At 45.3% G+C, this 15,296-nt stretch overlaps 1 protein-coding gene across 3 annotated transcripts; it reads right to left on the bottom strand.

The window, feature by feature from the left end:
• Positions 1–343: 343 nt before the first annotated feature.
• Positions 344–9,382, bottom strand: LOC130520023 (NLR family CARD domain-containing protein 3-like). Of its 3 annotated transcripts, XM_057023579.1 has the most exons (9): positions 9,347–9,382; positions 8,050–8,151; positions 7,667–7,779; positions 5,743–7,566; positions 4,639–4,815; positions 4,356–4,528; positions 1,888–2,060; positions 1,509–1,681; positions 344–976 (listed from the first exon to the last, which is right to left on the bottom strand). In XM_057023579.1, the coding sequence occupies exons 4-7, from the start codon at positions 6,609–6,611 to the stop codon at positions 2,056–2,058; spliced, it is 1,224 nt and encodes a 407-aa protein (XP_056879559.1). In that variant the 5' UTR covers positions 6,612–7,566; positions 7,667–7,779; positions 8,050–8,151; positions 9,347–9,382; the 3' UTR covers positions 344–976; positions 1,509–1,681; positions 1,888–2,055. The 3 variants fall into 3 exon arrangements, with proteins under 3 accessions (XP_056879559.1, XP_056879561.1, XP_056879560.1); XM_057023581.1 differs by lacking the exon at positions 4,639–4,815; XM_057023580.1 differs by lacking the exon at positions 7,667–7,779 and having other exon boundaries at positions 9,347–9,363.
• Positions 9,383–15,296: the final 5,914 nt, after the last annotated feature.

Genomic DNA, 15,296 nt, shown 5'->3' with positions numbered 1-15,296 from the left:
TCTTGCAACAAAAATATAGTCCCCAATTAGCTTGTTTTGTTATCACACGACCCCGTCCCCATTATCTTAAGAGAATATAAAAGAATGAGTGGAGACAGAAGAGAGAATGAGACGTTTTTGGGGCGTGTCGCTCTTGATTTTGTGTTTATTTTTGCAGTAAACTTAAAGGAGGCCTTTTCACTTTATGTTTGATTAAATTAAGCTGATATTCCATTCTTGACATCTTTAAATTTAAGAGTATTCATGGGAGTTATTTGGTCATTTTGCTTCTTTTTATTTCCTATTTCCCACATTTCTTATTTGTTTTTATTAGATTGCAATAAATCCTATAACAACACTAAAGTCAAATGACCTGCGGTTCCCACCGATAGCCGTCATTCTGATGGGTTTTTGCTGGCTGCAGCTGAAATATTCCAATGCTCCATGTCACAGAGACAGTAAATACTAAACCCTAAAGATTCTGAAGGCATGATGTAAAATAGTAACGTATAATACAGACATTTGAAGAGACAATTAAGAGAATGTTTTCATGCTTCTAAGAGTGGCCGAGGAGCCATTTAGAACTTTATAAAGATGCATTGTGTGATACCAGGAACTAATTTAACTTCAAGGCGAAGCTGCTTCTGCTTTGTCGACCATCGACTGATCTCCTGAAAGTCCACCAGCGCTTTTTAAAAACTGAATTTTTCATCTATGGACGGAGTAGATGGCAGATGTTTCCACAGATGCTCTTCACCAGTGGTCAGTGAGTGATGCAGCAGATGAGCGGGAGTTGGCTGGCTTCTACCAGCGACCGTACCGAGTCAATGTCTCCAGCCCATAGTGTGGATTCTTTACGAGATCAGACAGCAGCTTCACTCCTGAATCCTTCAGCTGGTTCCCACCCAGCTCCAGTTCTCTGAGATGGGAGGGATTGGACCTCAGCGCCGAGGCCAGAGAGTCACAGCTGATCTCTGATATCCTGCAGTCCCATAATCTAAATAAAGAAGGGAAACTTTTATAAGGTTATAAGTGAAACCAGTATTAATCTGAAAGGTTAATCAAAGGCATGATCTGTAAATATTTAATTTAGTTACAGGTTAAAAAATGATAGTAATATGTAATTACCACAATTCCAACCTCTCAGGTTTGCACTGTTCCAAAGGAGAATATATATTGTTCTGGCCCTCACTCTTCCCAAGTTCTCCCCACCTCTTTCCCTCCCATCTCATCATGGAGATCCATCTCCCCTGTGGCTCATCTTTAAAGGCACAACCTGTCTTAGATGACTTCCTGTCTCCCTCACCATCTCCCTCCTCGTTGGCTGGTGTCTACCAGGCACCCTCACCTAGTTTTGTCTAATTTTGGTTACCATCTGTTGGCTTTTTCATTGTCCTTAAATCAATTTATCATGAATAAGTGGTCCCCGTGTGGCCCTCCCTCCTGAAGGAACTGGGCACAACACACACACTCAGAAAGTGTGAGGACCCTCGGATGGAATAATGGACATTTTTGAGAATGGTGTTTACCTCAGAGTTTCCAGTCGGCAGTTTGGAAAGTGGAGAAAACCACAGAGCAGCTTCACTCCTGAATCCTGCAGCTGGTTCTGACCAGGTCCAGTTCTCTGAGATGGGAGGGATTGGACCTCAGCGCCGAGGCCAGAGAGTCACAGCTGATCTCTGATAAACTGCAGCCAATCAATCTGAAAAATGCAGGATGAGGTTATACGGTGCAGGTCTGCATGTTATCTGCGTCAGTACTAAACCTACGTTAGTTCTTAGTTGGGTCAGACCTGAATTCAGGATATTCCAAGGAATTTTTTTAATGTGGTGCATCACAGCAGTGTTGAGAACAGCCTCACTTCACCATCTTAGCAGCTGGTATATAGGTAGAAAAATGAAGACTGACCTGAGCCTCTCCAGTTTACAGTTTGGACTCTCCAGTCCAGAACAGAGCCGCTCCACTCCTGAATCCTTCAACGGGTTGAAGCTCAGGTTCAGAACCCTCAGATGGGAGAGGTTGGACTTCAGAGCTGAGGCCACAGAATCACAGCTGGTCTTGATAAACTGGAGCCACTTAGTCTAAAATAACAATTATTTTGAGAGAAGACAAATAAAAATCAACATGTACCAGAGCAAAACACAGCTTACAAGCAACAAACCTCTGGTCCTGCACCGGCTTATCTGCCGTATGTTCGTATTTTGGGTTCTTTCAGGGCGGTTGGACAAGATCTACAGCGTATGTAAAGTGTGTGTGGGTCAAAATACCTTCCAAGTTTGTGAGACCACATTTCTCAATAGCACTCAACTCTTGTCAGGAGTTGGGACAAAGCGACCCACTCCTGATAGCTTGTGGGCGATGCTGCAGCGACCCTGCAATCCCTACACTCTCTGGTGAAACCAAATCAAAGGTTTTAGACACTGCTGGATGCTGGAAGGGTGGCTACAGTCTGGACACATAGTTCCCCTGACTGCACATTTCTCCAACAATGATTGGCAGCTGGCGTCACTTGTTCTCCAGATGAGAGAAGGAAAGAGAGCCCCCCCACAGTGTGTTTGATTGCCCCACTGCAAGCTCAATGCTGCCAGAAAACATTGCAGGAGCATCAATTCCCCTCAGGGCATCAACAAGGACCTCAGGAAAAGGTGCAGCTGCCACCTACTAGAGACAAGCACACTGAGCTGAGATTCAAAGCCCTCTCCTCCCCAGAGAAGAGCTTGTTTGTTGGAGGCTCTTCTGGGCGATACCTGGTGCCACAGCTCCAGCTCAGCCCGTCTCTGGAGCTGAGGTGGAGCTTAGCAAGTTTCATGGTTCTCCACCACTTCCTCTCGCTGAGGACCTTCTCAGCTGGTGGTTTCTGCTCCACCTTCCAAGTTGAGCAGGTGATACTTCTGCATTCCTGCCACCAGTGTCTCTGCAGAAAGAGTCTTCTCTACTGTTTTATATAGATTGTAGAAAATTAGGATTTTTGGTTGATGTCTTAGATGTTGTTGACTAAGAGCAGGTTTTTCTTTAATAACATAGAAAGATTCGATGAGAAGAGCAAATGTATTATTTTATGAGCTACTTCCACTACTATTATATACACATACTTCCATATTGTCTTAGATTGCAAGAAAGTCGTTCATAGAAAGTCATATTTGTGAGGAGAAAAACTCCAATAAGGTCATTTTCTTTAATGATCATTACAAAAGAAGGAGGCGATGAACAAACAGATTTATATAAAAATGTGTGAAAACTTATGGATGGAAACCTTTTTAAAATGGTTGCATTGTGTAGAATCGGTGTAGAATCAACTTGTTGACTTCTGATTTGGACTCCAATGGAAGTGAGGTGCAACAATTGTGGATGCTGAAAGCTTCAGATCTTCATGAAGGTTTCTGTGGTTGGACTGACCTGCTGCCCCTTTAAGAGGGAGGCAGGTTTGGGCTTCTGGCTGGAATGAAGCCACCTAAGATGAGAATGACTGCAGGCTTTCGGTACCAAGGTTTAACAGGGTGCTCACTTCACACTTGGGCTTTTCTCTTTTTTGGGATGGCTTTTCTCAGTAGAGAAGGGGCATGGCACACTGCAGCAGCTTTCTTTTGGGGTTTCTAGTTTTCCTTCTGATCTTTAAAAGACAGGAAGAACCATTTTTGATTGGTCTGAATGTTTGGGCGGTTTTGTGGCCAGCCTAAAATAAAACAAGACAAATCTACAACTGATACTTCCTTTCTAGTCATTGATGACCATCCTCACATGGGACAGATTTCCACAACCAATTTAATACTGCAAATCTGTCCTGTGTGGTCTTTTTTCTGAGAACTGTAACACTACGTTTATAACAAAGATCAAACATGTAAACAGTTATTGTCTAACTAGTTACACCTGGGAAAGTACTGGATCATCTCTGACTGACCTGAGCATCTCCAGCTCACAGAGAGGATCCTGGAGAAAACCACAGAGCTGCTTCACTCCTGGATCCTTCAGCTGGTTCTGACTCAGCTCCAGAACCCTCAGATGGGAGGGATTGGACCTCAGCGCCGAGGCCAGAGAGTCACAGCTGATCTCTGATAACCTGCAGCCACTCAATCTGGATAAGGAATCATGGCAAGAAATTATCTCTTATTGGAGGAAAAGTCATATTACACTTGCTCAAAATCATTATTTCATTTTATTTCATTATTTAATCAGGGCCCTTGGAGTCAGGAGAGCTCTGGCCCCCCACTGATAAACTGGGATATTACAGCAACAACACAGTTAAAATGTATCTATGAAATTGACTTTCAATGGCTCATTTATACTCATACTACACTTCTCTTCTCCAAAAGTCAATGGAGTTTATCTTGAAGCCTTTCATTGTTTAGTTGTTATGTCGAAGATAAAAGGAAGCTGACCTGAGAGTCTCCAGCTCACAGAGAGGATCCTGGAGAAAACACAGAGCTGCTTCACTGCTGGATCCTGCAGCTGGTTCTCACTCAGGTCCAGAACCCTCAGATGGGAGGGATTGGACCTCAGCGCCGAGGCCAGAGAGTCACAGCTGATCTCTGATAAACTGCAGCTGCTCAGCCTGGAAAAGCAATAAATGGGGCAAATAAAAACACATTTCTAAATCTGAAAATGAAGAGAAAAGCAGAAAATGTAAAGAAATTTAGAAAAGACCAACAGAGGCCTCCTGACCTGAGCGTCTCCAGTCTGCAGTTTGGATGCATCATTGCAGAAGACAGTAACTTTACGTCGGCATCTGTCAGGTTTTGGTTCCTGCTTAAGCTCAGCTCCCGTAGATGAGAAGGGTTTGACGTCATTGCTGAGGCCACAACTTCACAATGACTCATTGAAAGAAAACTACCAGACAGTCTGTTGTGTATGAAACAAAAATAGTGAGTCAAACTTTGGGATTTCTCATCAACTTATCTGAGAATCTACCTCAACACAAATGTAGCTCATTTCCTGGAAAAGCTAAATTCAACACCGTAGAGCAACAGTTTGAACAACCATCAGATCTGAAATGCAACTGAATTATTCTCAACATTTGTCTTATTTTAGAACAGCTCATAATTACTCAATATTTAAAATGATTGTAGCAAATGGTTTAAAGAAGCGTGCATCTTTTTATCTGTCTATCGGCTCTTTGGATATTTTGCATTTCATCCAATTTGTACGATCGTGCGTCAAGTCTTAATTCAGCGATCCGATCGATGACATCAGAGTCTCTGGTTGCATCGATTGCCCTCAGCTTCTGTTCTATCTGCCTGTTTCCCTTCAAATCATTTTCACTGCACCTTTTGTTGCTAGTGATGAAGTTGCCACCTAACGGGTGTGGAAAGGCTCAAACAACTTTGTGGGTCACATAAAGGCTCCAAACGGAACCGCCACAAAGACCTAAAACACCCATTTAAACCAACGAGGCCGGCTGTTTTTACGTTGAACAAATGAAGCAAAATAGTCACGTGTCATTAGTTAAAATGTGTTTTTCTGTCGTTTGAATACGATGTACACAAACAAACAAAAGTTATTTAATGACATGACAGTAATTTCATGATAGTCAGTTAACTTGTGGCTCCTATTATTCCTGCCTTATGTTGGTTTGTCTGGATTGACCTTTGAACTTATATCCAGCCAGTGTTGAACATTTCTGGATGAATTGTTGTTGTTTTTAATTTATGGACGCTGCAATGGAGATAAAGAATTGAAGGAATGACCACTGGAGGGGGTATTGCTACCTGACATGATCCACTCGCTTGATTTAAACGCCGATGTCCGGCCCCAAAAATCTTTACTTACTCGACCTTCCTGCAGTTCCTCACAGCTGGAATCAGGCGACGTCGTCCCTCCTCTGAGGTGTTGTACTGCCGCAGGTTCAGCTCATCCAGAACCTCCTCTGACATCTGCAGCAGGTAGGCCAGAGCTGAACAGTGGATCTCTGACAGTTCCCTCTCTGATTTCTTCTCTGACTTCAGGAACTCTTGGATCTCCTGCTGGACTGACTGATCCTTCATCTCCATCAGACAGTGGAAGATGTTGATGCTTCTGTCTGGGGAGAATTCATCACTGTTCACCTTCTTCAGGTTGTTGAGGACCTTCTGGATGGTTTTTGGGTGGCTTTTCCTCTGATCCAACAGTCCACCCAAGATCCTCTGATTGGACTCCAGAGAGAGACCATGAAGGAAGCGAACAAACAAGTCCAGGTGGCCATTTTCACTTTTGAGAGATTTCATTAGTGCTCTCCTGAGGAAGTCATCAAGAGATGTGACTGGATCATTATTTGTAACCAACCCAGCAAACCTGGAAAAGCGGTTTGGTTCAGAATATTTTAGGAACTGATTTATAACCGCTGTGTCTTTCCTGGTGTAACGGTGGAACATGTAGACGGCAGCTAGAAACTCCTGAACGCTCAGATGAACAAAGCAGTAGACTGATTTCTGGAAGATCACACTCTCTCTCTTGAAGATCTCTGTACAAACTCCTGAGTACACCGACACCTCGGAGACGTCCAGTCCACATCGCTTCAGGTCTTTTGAGTAGAACATGATGTTTCCTTTCTCCAGATGTTCAAACGCCAGCCGACCCAACTTCAGAAGGAGTTCTTTATCAGCCTTAGTCAGTTCCTCTGGTCTCTGCTTTCCTCCATACTTCTGCTTCTTCCTCTTCATCTGAACCCTCAGGAAGTGTGAGTAGAGGTCAGTCAGGGTTTGGGGCAGCTCCCTCTCTGGTCTCTGGTCATCATGTTCTCCAGAACTATAGCAGTGATCCAGCAGAAAACTGGGATCAGACACATGATGTGGAGGCTCCTGGAGGCCTTGATGTGTGAGATGATTCTCTTGGACAGATCTTCATCACTGAACCTCCTCCTGAAGTACTCCTCCTTCTGGGAGTCAGTGAAGCCTCGTACTTCTGTGATCCTGTCAACACACGAGGGAGGAATCTGATGGGCTGCTGCAGGTCTGGAGGTGATCCAGATGAGAGCTGAGGGAAGCAGGTTCCCCTGGATGAGGTTCACCAGGAGCAGGTCAACTGACGATACTTGTGTGACATCAGAGATGAGCTGATGGTTGTTGAAATCCAGTGAAAATCTGCTTTCATCCAGGCCATCAAAGATGAACAGAAGTTTCCAGACAGTCAGATCTTCTGCTCTGATCTTCTGTAATGTTGGATGGAAAACATGAAGCAGTGAGAGAAGACTGTGCTGCTCATCTCTGATCAAGTTCAGCTCCCTGCATGAGAGCGGAAGCACCAGACTGATGTCTTGGTTCTCCAAACCTTCTGCCCAGTCCAGACTGAACTTCTGCACTGAGAAGGTTTTTCCAACGCCGGCGACACCGTTGGTCAGAACCACTCTGATGTGTCTCTGTTGCTCAGATAAGACTTTGAAGATGTCCTGGCACTTGATTGGAGTGTCCTGGATGTTCTTCTTGGAGGTTCTCTCAAGCTGTCTCACCTCATGTTGCGTGTCCACCTCCTCACTTTGTCCCTCAGTGATGTAGAGCTCAGTGTAGATCTTGTTCAGCAGGGTTCCACTTCCTGCTTCATGAGTTCCTTCAGTCACATGTTCACATCTTCTCTTCAGACTCATCTTATGGCCTTCTATCACCTCCTGCAGATCACTTCCTGAACATAAGTAAACCAATGATTTCCATCTATAATAAATCATCAACACAACTACAAATTCATGACATCACAAATTAAATCTCATATTGAACAGTTTTACTTTGTTTGGGCTTCATTTCAGCATCTCCAGATCTGCTTCCAGATTGTGAACAAGAGGACTCTCCTGGTGGAGCTGCCTGGTCCCAGTTTGATAGGATGTGCTCCCCCCTCTCACTATGAAACACATCTCTATTAGTCCTTTGATTTATAGGATGAAAGAACCTGATCAAGACTCAATATTGTTCCAGCATTTATGTCTGAATTCATCTTTTAGTTTAAACCTGATTCTTGTTTCTAATCAACAATATTCACATTAAGTCTGTAACTATATGACTGTCTGAGGTTTAAGTGTTAAACATCTCCAATAATAAACTCACAACCTGCTGCTGTTAATGTGACTAACAGCTGCCACACAAACACATCATCACGCTTTAGTTTTCTTACATTTCCTCTGAACTTCTGAAGGTTATTAGTGCACGTTTGGACCAGTCACTCTTCAGGGACACACAGCTGGGCACTGTGGACTCTGCTCTGTCCTCGTCCATCCTGAGGAAACATCAGAAATAGTGATGAGACTGTGATGAAGGTAAATAATCTGGAGAGGTTGGAGTAAAATAATCCCAATTCACTGCATTTTTATCAAACAGGAACATTTCTAACCCATTCTGGATAACAACTGAATCAATAAATCAATGATGTATCTGTATAATTTTCATGTTTTCAGAGTTTAAGCTGCTTTTTTTAACTGTTCCCTGCAGTGAGAAAAGAACTGGCACCTTTTCCAGCCCCTCATCCTGCAGCACTGAATGTGCTCTAAAGTTCTTTCCAGAGCAAACGTCTCTGCACTTGCAGCAACATGTTGTAGTCATGGATCCGTGAGGAGAACCGGATACAGGAAACGCCCCCACTTTGATCCCAAAACCCAACTGGTGGCCAACAGTGGTCCTGCAACGACGGGGACGCTGGTCCATCGGGCCGACAACACTGGTTTTCCACAGGCCAACATGGTGAAAGGACTGGCTTCAGCTCAGCCACTAAATGATCTGGTGCTACATAAACATACTAGTCAGGACTTTTTAACTTCCCTCCTTTGTTCCCCTCTTCAATTATTTCTATGATCCAAGTCCTCAAAGATCACTGCTCTATTTAAAATAGATGAAAGAAATGACACCCACTCCTGCATTTCTTTCACAGTGGTTCCACAACATAGAACAATAAACCACTGGGAGAAAACGTGCAACATGAACCCAAAATCCTGTTGGTGTCCTGTGATCCTGTGTGGATTTATTTAATTATTTTTAAAGTTTATTGTCTTAAATAATACCAAAATATCCAGCTGTAACCTGGACTGTTGAACAACTCTAATAACTTTATGAGCTTTTCACCTGTCACAAAATGTCGCTCTTCCTGCTTCGTCTGAACAGAATACTTTCACTTTTAAAACCTAATCAACAGCTTTATGGCGTATTTCTTACTACCATTAAAGCATTCTGGGAGGGTTTAAAGTTCTTTTAGAATCAGTAGCAAAGAGCAGAAAAATAAACTAAACTTCACTTAGAAAGACTATTCAACTATAACTAAAGCCAGACTATAAGAATGTTAAATAAGACATATTCATTTATAATATATAATGATGTTTTGTTCTAAAACTAAATATGAAGTCTCATTGATTCAAATCTTGATTTTTATCTCCAAACACAACTGTCAATTCTTTTCAATAATGCTCTTCGTTTACACTCACCTTGTCGGTCTTCAGTCTTCCTGCTCAGTCTGAAAGGAATACTTTGAAAAACTGGTTTGTTGGGTTCCCAGTTTCTGGGACCGTTGTTGCTGGTGTCTACCTGCAGGGGGCGTGGAGGAGCCGCTCATCAGCCACAGTGGCCCCGCAGACACACGCACCTGCGGTCTCTCTTCAATCTCCCGTTAGATTTAAGGACAGAACTCCCGTCTGCCAGCGGCGGAGTGTTTTCGTCCTCATCGCCAAACCCTGACTTCTGTGGCTTGACTATTTTTGAGAGTTTTCCTCGCGGACTTGTTTTGGACTCTCTCGAGGTTTTCCCGCCTCTCTGTGAACGCGGACCGAACTGTTCTCGTTCACTTTAAAATAAAGACGCTTTTCGGACACCATTCTCCGCCATTATTCAACCTGGTTAAATAAATAAGATTTATGATGCTTGACAGATTTGAAAGACTTGTAAAAGCAGCAGATTTCTGCAGCCCTGGAGTCCAGGAGGAGCAGCAGAGGTCAGAATGTGTCGGAGCGCGTTTAACTATTGTCTGCAGTTCCACGCGTGTCCACCGGGTGGAGGTAAAGCATCACATGATATTTCTCCTTTTTGGAACTTCTTCAGCTGCGTTGAGCTTTAAATCTTCACCTGTCGCTCCCTTTAAGCTCTAAACTTTGCGGTTCTGTGTGTAGTTTGTTGGTTTAAATATTTTTGATGAATTCTGATGAGTGAAACTGTCAATGACCAATAGAAAGTTCGTCCATTGTTCTACTGCGTCACACATTTTCATTATTTATTGTCATTTTTGGGTGTAAACTGGACCAGTTCTGTGAGCTGTTTTGCTTTTTCTGTGGACCAGATGTTCCAGGCAGGTTCCATCATGGGACACAGACGGAGACAGGTCACGTGACAACAGTCAGCCTTTAGTTCTTTATTACAGGAGGATCTGGTTTATATACAGACACGTATCTGCAAAGTACTAAAAAGTCTATGAACCCAAAGTACTAAAAAGTCTACATCCACGCACACGCGTGTATTAAGTGTTTATACACACGTGTGCGCGTACGTGCACACTGTATATTCATCTAATAACTGTTAGTTTCTAAAACACCAAAGTAGAGTCACTGAGGCACGGCTTCACCTCCTTTACACCGAGGTTTCCCTGAGCAGGTGTGATGAACTGTTGCAGAAGGAAAAGCATGGAACATGTTAATAACCGGACACAAAAACACTCAGGTTTATTGTCTGACGGCATCAGTGTCTCTGGTTGCATCTGTCTGAGGAGCATTGTGAAACAGATTCAGATTCAGATTCAGATCCTTTATTGTCCCACACCGGGAAATTTACAGTGCAACAACAGCAACAAGAGCACTCAGGGGAAAAAATAAGATAGAATCAAATGGAATATACAAAGAGGGTGGATATTTACAATAATCCAGATAAATGGATACTCGGCCTCTGTGTACCTGTACATAGTACAGAGGGTGAATACAATATACATATCAGAATATATAATATTCAGATTGTGTTAGCGGTTGTTCTGTTTATTGTGCAGTCTGACAGCAGCCGGCAGGAAAGATCTACGATACCTCTCCTTCACACAGCGAGGGTGGAGCAGCCGCTCACTGAAGGAGCTGCCCAGTGCTGTCAGGGTGTCCTGTAGGGGGTGGGACGTGTTGTTCAACATGGATGACAGCTTAGCCATCATCCTCCCATTTCCCACCACCTCCACTGAGTCCAGGGGACATCCCAGGACAGAGCTGGCCCTCCTTACCAGTCTGTCCATCCTCTTCCTGTCCCTGTCTGTGATGCTACTGGACCAGCAGACTATCCCGTAGAAGATGGCTGATCCCACCACAGAGTCATAGAAAGTCCTCAGGAGGGGTCCCTGCACTCCAAAAGACCTCAGCCTCCTGAGCAGGAACAGTCTGCTGTTGCCCTTCTTGACCAGGGCGTCTGTGTTGTGTGTCCAGTCCAGGTTATTGTTTAGGTGAACACCCAGGTACTTGTAGGACTCCACCACGTCAACATCCGTTCCCAGGATGTTCACTGGTGCAGGCGGGGGGTTGTTACGCCTGCGGAAATCCACCACCAGCTCCTTGGTTTTGCCAGCGTTGATCTGGAGGTTGTTCCGCAGGCTCCAGTCCACAAAGCCCTGAATAAGTTCCCTGTACTCCGTATCGTCCCCATCAGTGATGAGGCCGACAGCAGCAGAGTCGTCAGAGAACTTCTGGAGGTGACATGAAGATGTGCTGTAGGAGAAGTCCGCGGTGTAGAGGGTGAACAGGAAAGGAGCCAGAACTGTTCCCTGCGGGACACCGGTGCTGCAGAGAAGCCGATCTGACTGGGAGCCCTTCACCCTCACAAACTGTGGTCTTTGTGTAAGGTAGTCCAGAATCCATGTTGTGAGGTGGTGATCCACCCCAGCTACCTCCAGTTTGTCCCCCAGCAGCCTGGGCTGGATGGTGTTGAATGCACTGGAGAAATCAAAAAACATGATCTTCACAGTGCTTCCAGCCTTCTCCAGGTGAGTGAGGGAGGTGTGGAGGAGGTAGATGACGGCATCGTCCACCCCGATGCTCGGCTGGTAGGCGAACTGCAACGGGTCCATGAAGGAGCTCACCAGTGGGCGCAGGTGATCGAGGATGAGTCTCTCCAGCGTCTTCATCAGATGAGACCAGGAGCAGTGTAAATGAGGGGGGGCAGTGAGTGGATGCTGCATTCATCAAACACACAATAGTCAGAAGAGAAGAAGGAAGAACAGAAGCCCGTTTTCCTCAGTGTTGGTGTGGAGACGCCTGTTTGGAGGAGCAGGAAGCAGGCTGGACTCTTCCAGCTGGCTTTAATGCCACTTCTCTTCTGAGAACCTCCCAGCAGCTTTCTCTCCACCATCTTTTTACGCTGAAGGGTTTTGATCATTTCAGGTCAGATGTTCTTGGACTGAGGTTAAACATGTTTGTTCTTGTGCTCGGAGCGAACCGACGATCCTCTAAAGTCAGGCATCCTAAAGGTGGATGTTTTCTGAGGCCTGGAGGCTTTAAAGTGGCGCTTTTACCCACTTGTCCTCGTTCTGTTGAAAACTTGATACCAAAACCTTTTCTGGAGCTTCATGTTCTGGTTTTTGAAGGAATGAAATGGTTTCATCAGCGCTGCCGGGGGCTGAGCAGGCTTCATAAATCTGAAGCTCTGAGATCCTTTAAAGATCTCCTGGAATCAGCAGATGGGGGTTTGATCCAAAACGGTAAGAATCAGTCAAGCTATCAAATCTTGACTCAGTCCAAGCGTGAACCAGTCCATCCAGAGCTGATTATGGCTCAGCCAGGAGGAAAGCACGGCCTGGGGGGGTTCATATGGAGCAGGCACACTCTGGCTCTATTGCTACTGAAAACAGCCCTTCAGCACAGCAGCCTGGAATACAGTTCTGGAGAACACCTGTTCCCAACAGAACCTGTTTAAAACGGGACCAGTAAAGATGCCCGGCGTGACCACGACCACTGGGAGAGAGGGGGGGGCAGAGACAGGCGGTAACGCCGCTGCCCACCGATTCACCTGGAAACAACAAAAACCCCAGCAGCTTGGACCCAATATGGCAGCGTGTTCCTCAGAAACGCTCCTCAAACTCTCCCCACAGCTTCATTGCTAAACAGGATTTGGGTTTTTTTGTCCGTGCTAAATGGAAAGTGTTTGTCCTTTGGTGGTCCAACAGGACCACGATTTGGATGGATGGATGATTTGATGTTATTGAGAATAAAATCAGCTGAAAATGGAAGCGGAGATGTTTCAGAGCACCAGAGTTCAGAAAGAGTTTCTAATCAAAAACCGCCTGTTGGGAATGATGAATGGATGGATTTTTATTTAATTTAGACTAATTTAGACTAATTTTATCATCCGTTATGCCAGTTCCATAGAGCGTGCGCACACACACACTAGCAAAGATGATATCCAAACAGCCAAATAAATGGGAGTCAAAAGAAATCATTTAAAGCTCATATGTCAGAGTCAAGGTCGAGGGTTTTCTATGGCCCCCGGGATGATATTGATTTATTATTAGAACCGGCCCGCAGGCCGCAGATGTTTTACACAGGCCAATACTACATTTCCCACAATGCAACGGTGACAGTCTGAGCGGGAGGTGGCTTCATTTAATTATTTCTCAGTAGTCATTAGCATAACAGCAAAAGTTAACTTTCAGATCCCCTTAAAATGGCAAAACGGAAGGTGGACACTGAGAACCGGGGGTTCAAACAAGGTGGGAGTGGGAGTACATGTTCACGGAGGCAGCTGGGAAACCTGGGTGTCTTCTGTGTGGAGAAAGGGTGGCGGTAATGAAAGAATATCATCTGAGACGGCATCATGAAGCTAAACACGCGGACAAAGACAAGAATATGGACATGGAACAAAAGCTACAGAAGGTTGAGGAGTTAAAACCAGGCCTCAAATCTGGACAGGCTCTGTTCAGAAAAGCCAAATCTCAAAGCGAGGCTGCTGTCAAGGCCAGTTTGATTCTGGCAAAAGAGATCGCTCAATCAGCCCGGCCATTTCCAGAGGGGGATTCCATCAAACACTGCATGCTTAAAGTTTGTGAGCAAGTTTGCCCAGACAAAAGGCAACTCTTTTGAAACGGGAGCCTGAGCAGAAACACCATTGTTGTCCCTCAATCTAAAAGAGCAGCTGGAGAAAAAGGGGAAAGATTTCATGGCATCTTCCCTGGCTGTGGATGAGAGCAGCGACATTAGAGGGGACTCCAGCCTCAACGTGACAGAGGAGTTTCTGGCGTTACGTCCTGTGCACGGCACAACCACAGGACAGGATTTGTATGAAGAGGTGTCAAGATGTGGAAATGAGATGGAGCTGCCTCGGGAAAAACTGGTGGGTTGGACAACAGACGGAGCACCTGCCATGTGTGGACACAGGAGTGGACTGGTGGCCAAGATACGGGAGAAGATGCAGGAGGAAAACGTTACGGCTGAACTGACAGCTCATCATTGCATCATACACCTGGAATCGTTGTGTGCTGAAGCCCTGAACATGGAACATGGAATGTTCACCATCACGCACGCAGGGAACTTTATCAGAGCCAAAGGTTTAATTCAGCGCCAGTTCAAGGCGTTTCTGAGCCAGTGGCAAACGCAGCGTGGTGATTTGCCCCATCACACTGAGGTGCGATGGCTAAGCCAGGGAAAGGTGCTGCAGAGATGTTTCCAGCTTCCTGAGGAGATCGGATGTTCTTGGACAGCAAAGGGAAAGACACAACTCAGCTCCCAGACCAAAGGTTCTTGTGTGAAACAGCTTTTCTGTGGGACATTCCGAGTCATCTGAATCCAATGAAGCTGCAGCTGCAGGGTCGGGGTGGTGTCCCCTCTGATATGTACAGTACAGTGAAGGCCTTTAGAACCAAACGCACTCTGTGGGAGGCACAGATGCACAAAGGAAACTTGAGCCACTTTCCCAGCTGCCAGACCCTGAAAGAGAAGCTCTCTACCAGTGTGTTCCCGAGCACAGTTTGCTGATTAAATGAGTGTTCTCGCCGCTGACTTCCCACGCCGAGTCACTGACTTCAAAGCACCAAAAAGCAGGTTTGAACTGCTCAGCCGTCCGTTTGAGGTTGAGGTGGAAAGCTCAGCACCAAAGCTCCAAATGGAGGTGATTGAGCTCCAATGCAGTGATGCCCTGAAGGCAACACATGGGGCAGTGGGTGCTGCGGAGTTTGCCCGTTTCCTCCCTGACACACATCCAGGCTGCTCCAACGTTGCCTGTGTTTGGCAGCACAGACCTGCGGGAACAACTGCTTTCTTTGATGAAGCTGAACAAAACATCACACAGAAGTGGACTTCCTGCTGAACACCTTCACTCAATTGTGAGGAGTTCCTCAGCTCAGAGCCGGACCCCCAACATTGATGAACTCGTCCAAAAGATGAGACACCACCAAGAATCAGCCTCAAACAAGTGAACATTAAGCTGCAA

Source organism: Takifugu flavidus, unplaced genomic scaffold (assembly GCF_003711565.1).
Source record: "Takifugu flavidus isolate HTHZ2018 unplaced genomic scaffold, ASM371156v2 ctg267, whole genome shotgun sequence".
Taxonomy (NCBI): Eukaryota; Metazoa; Chordata; class Actinopteri; order Tetraodontiformes; family Tetraodontidae; genus Takifugu; species Takifugu flavidus.
The sequence above is the reverse complement of the archived record's forward strand: the minus strand, read 5'-3'. Positions and strand labels throughout refer to the sequence as shown.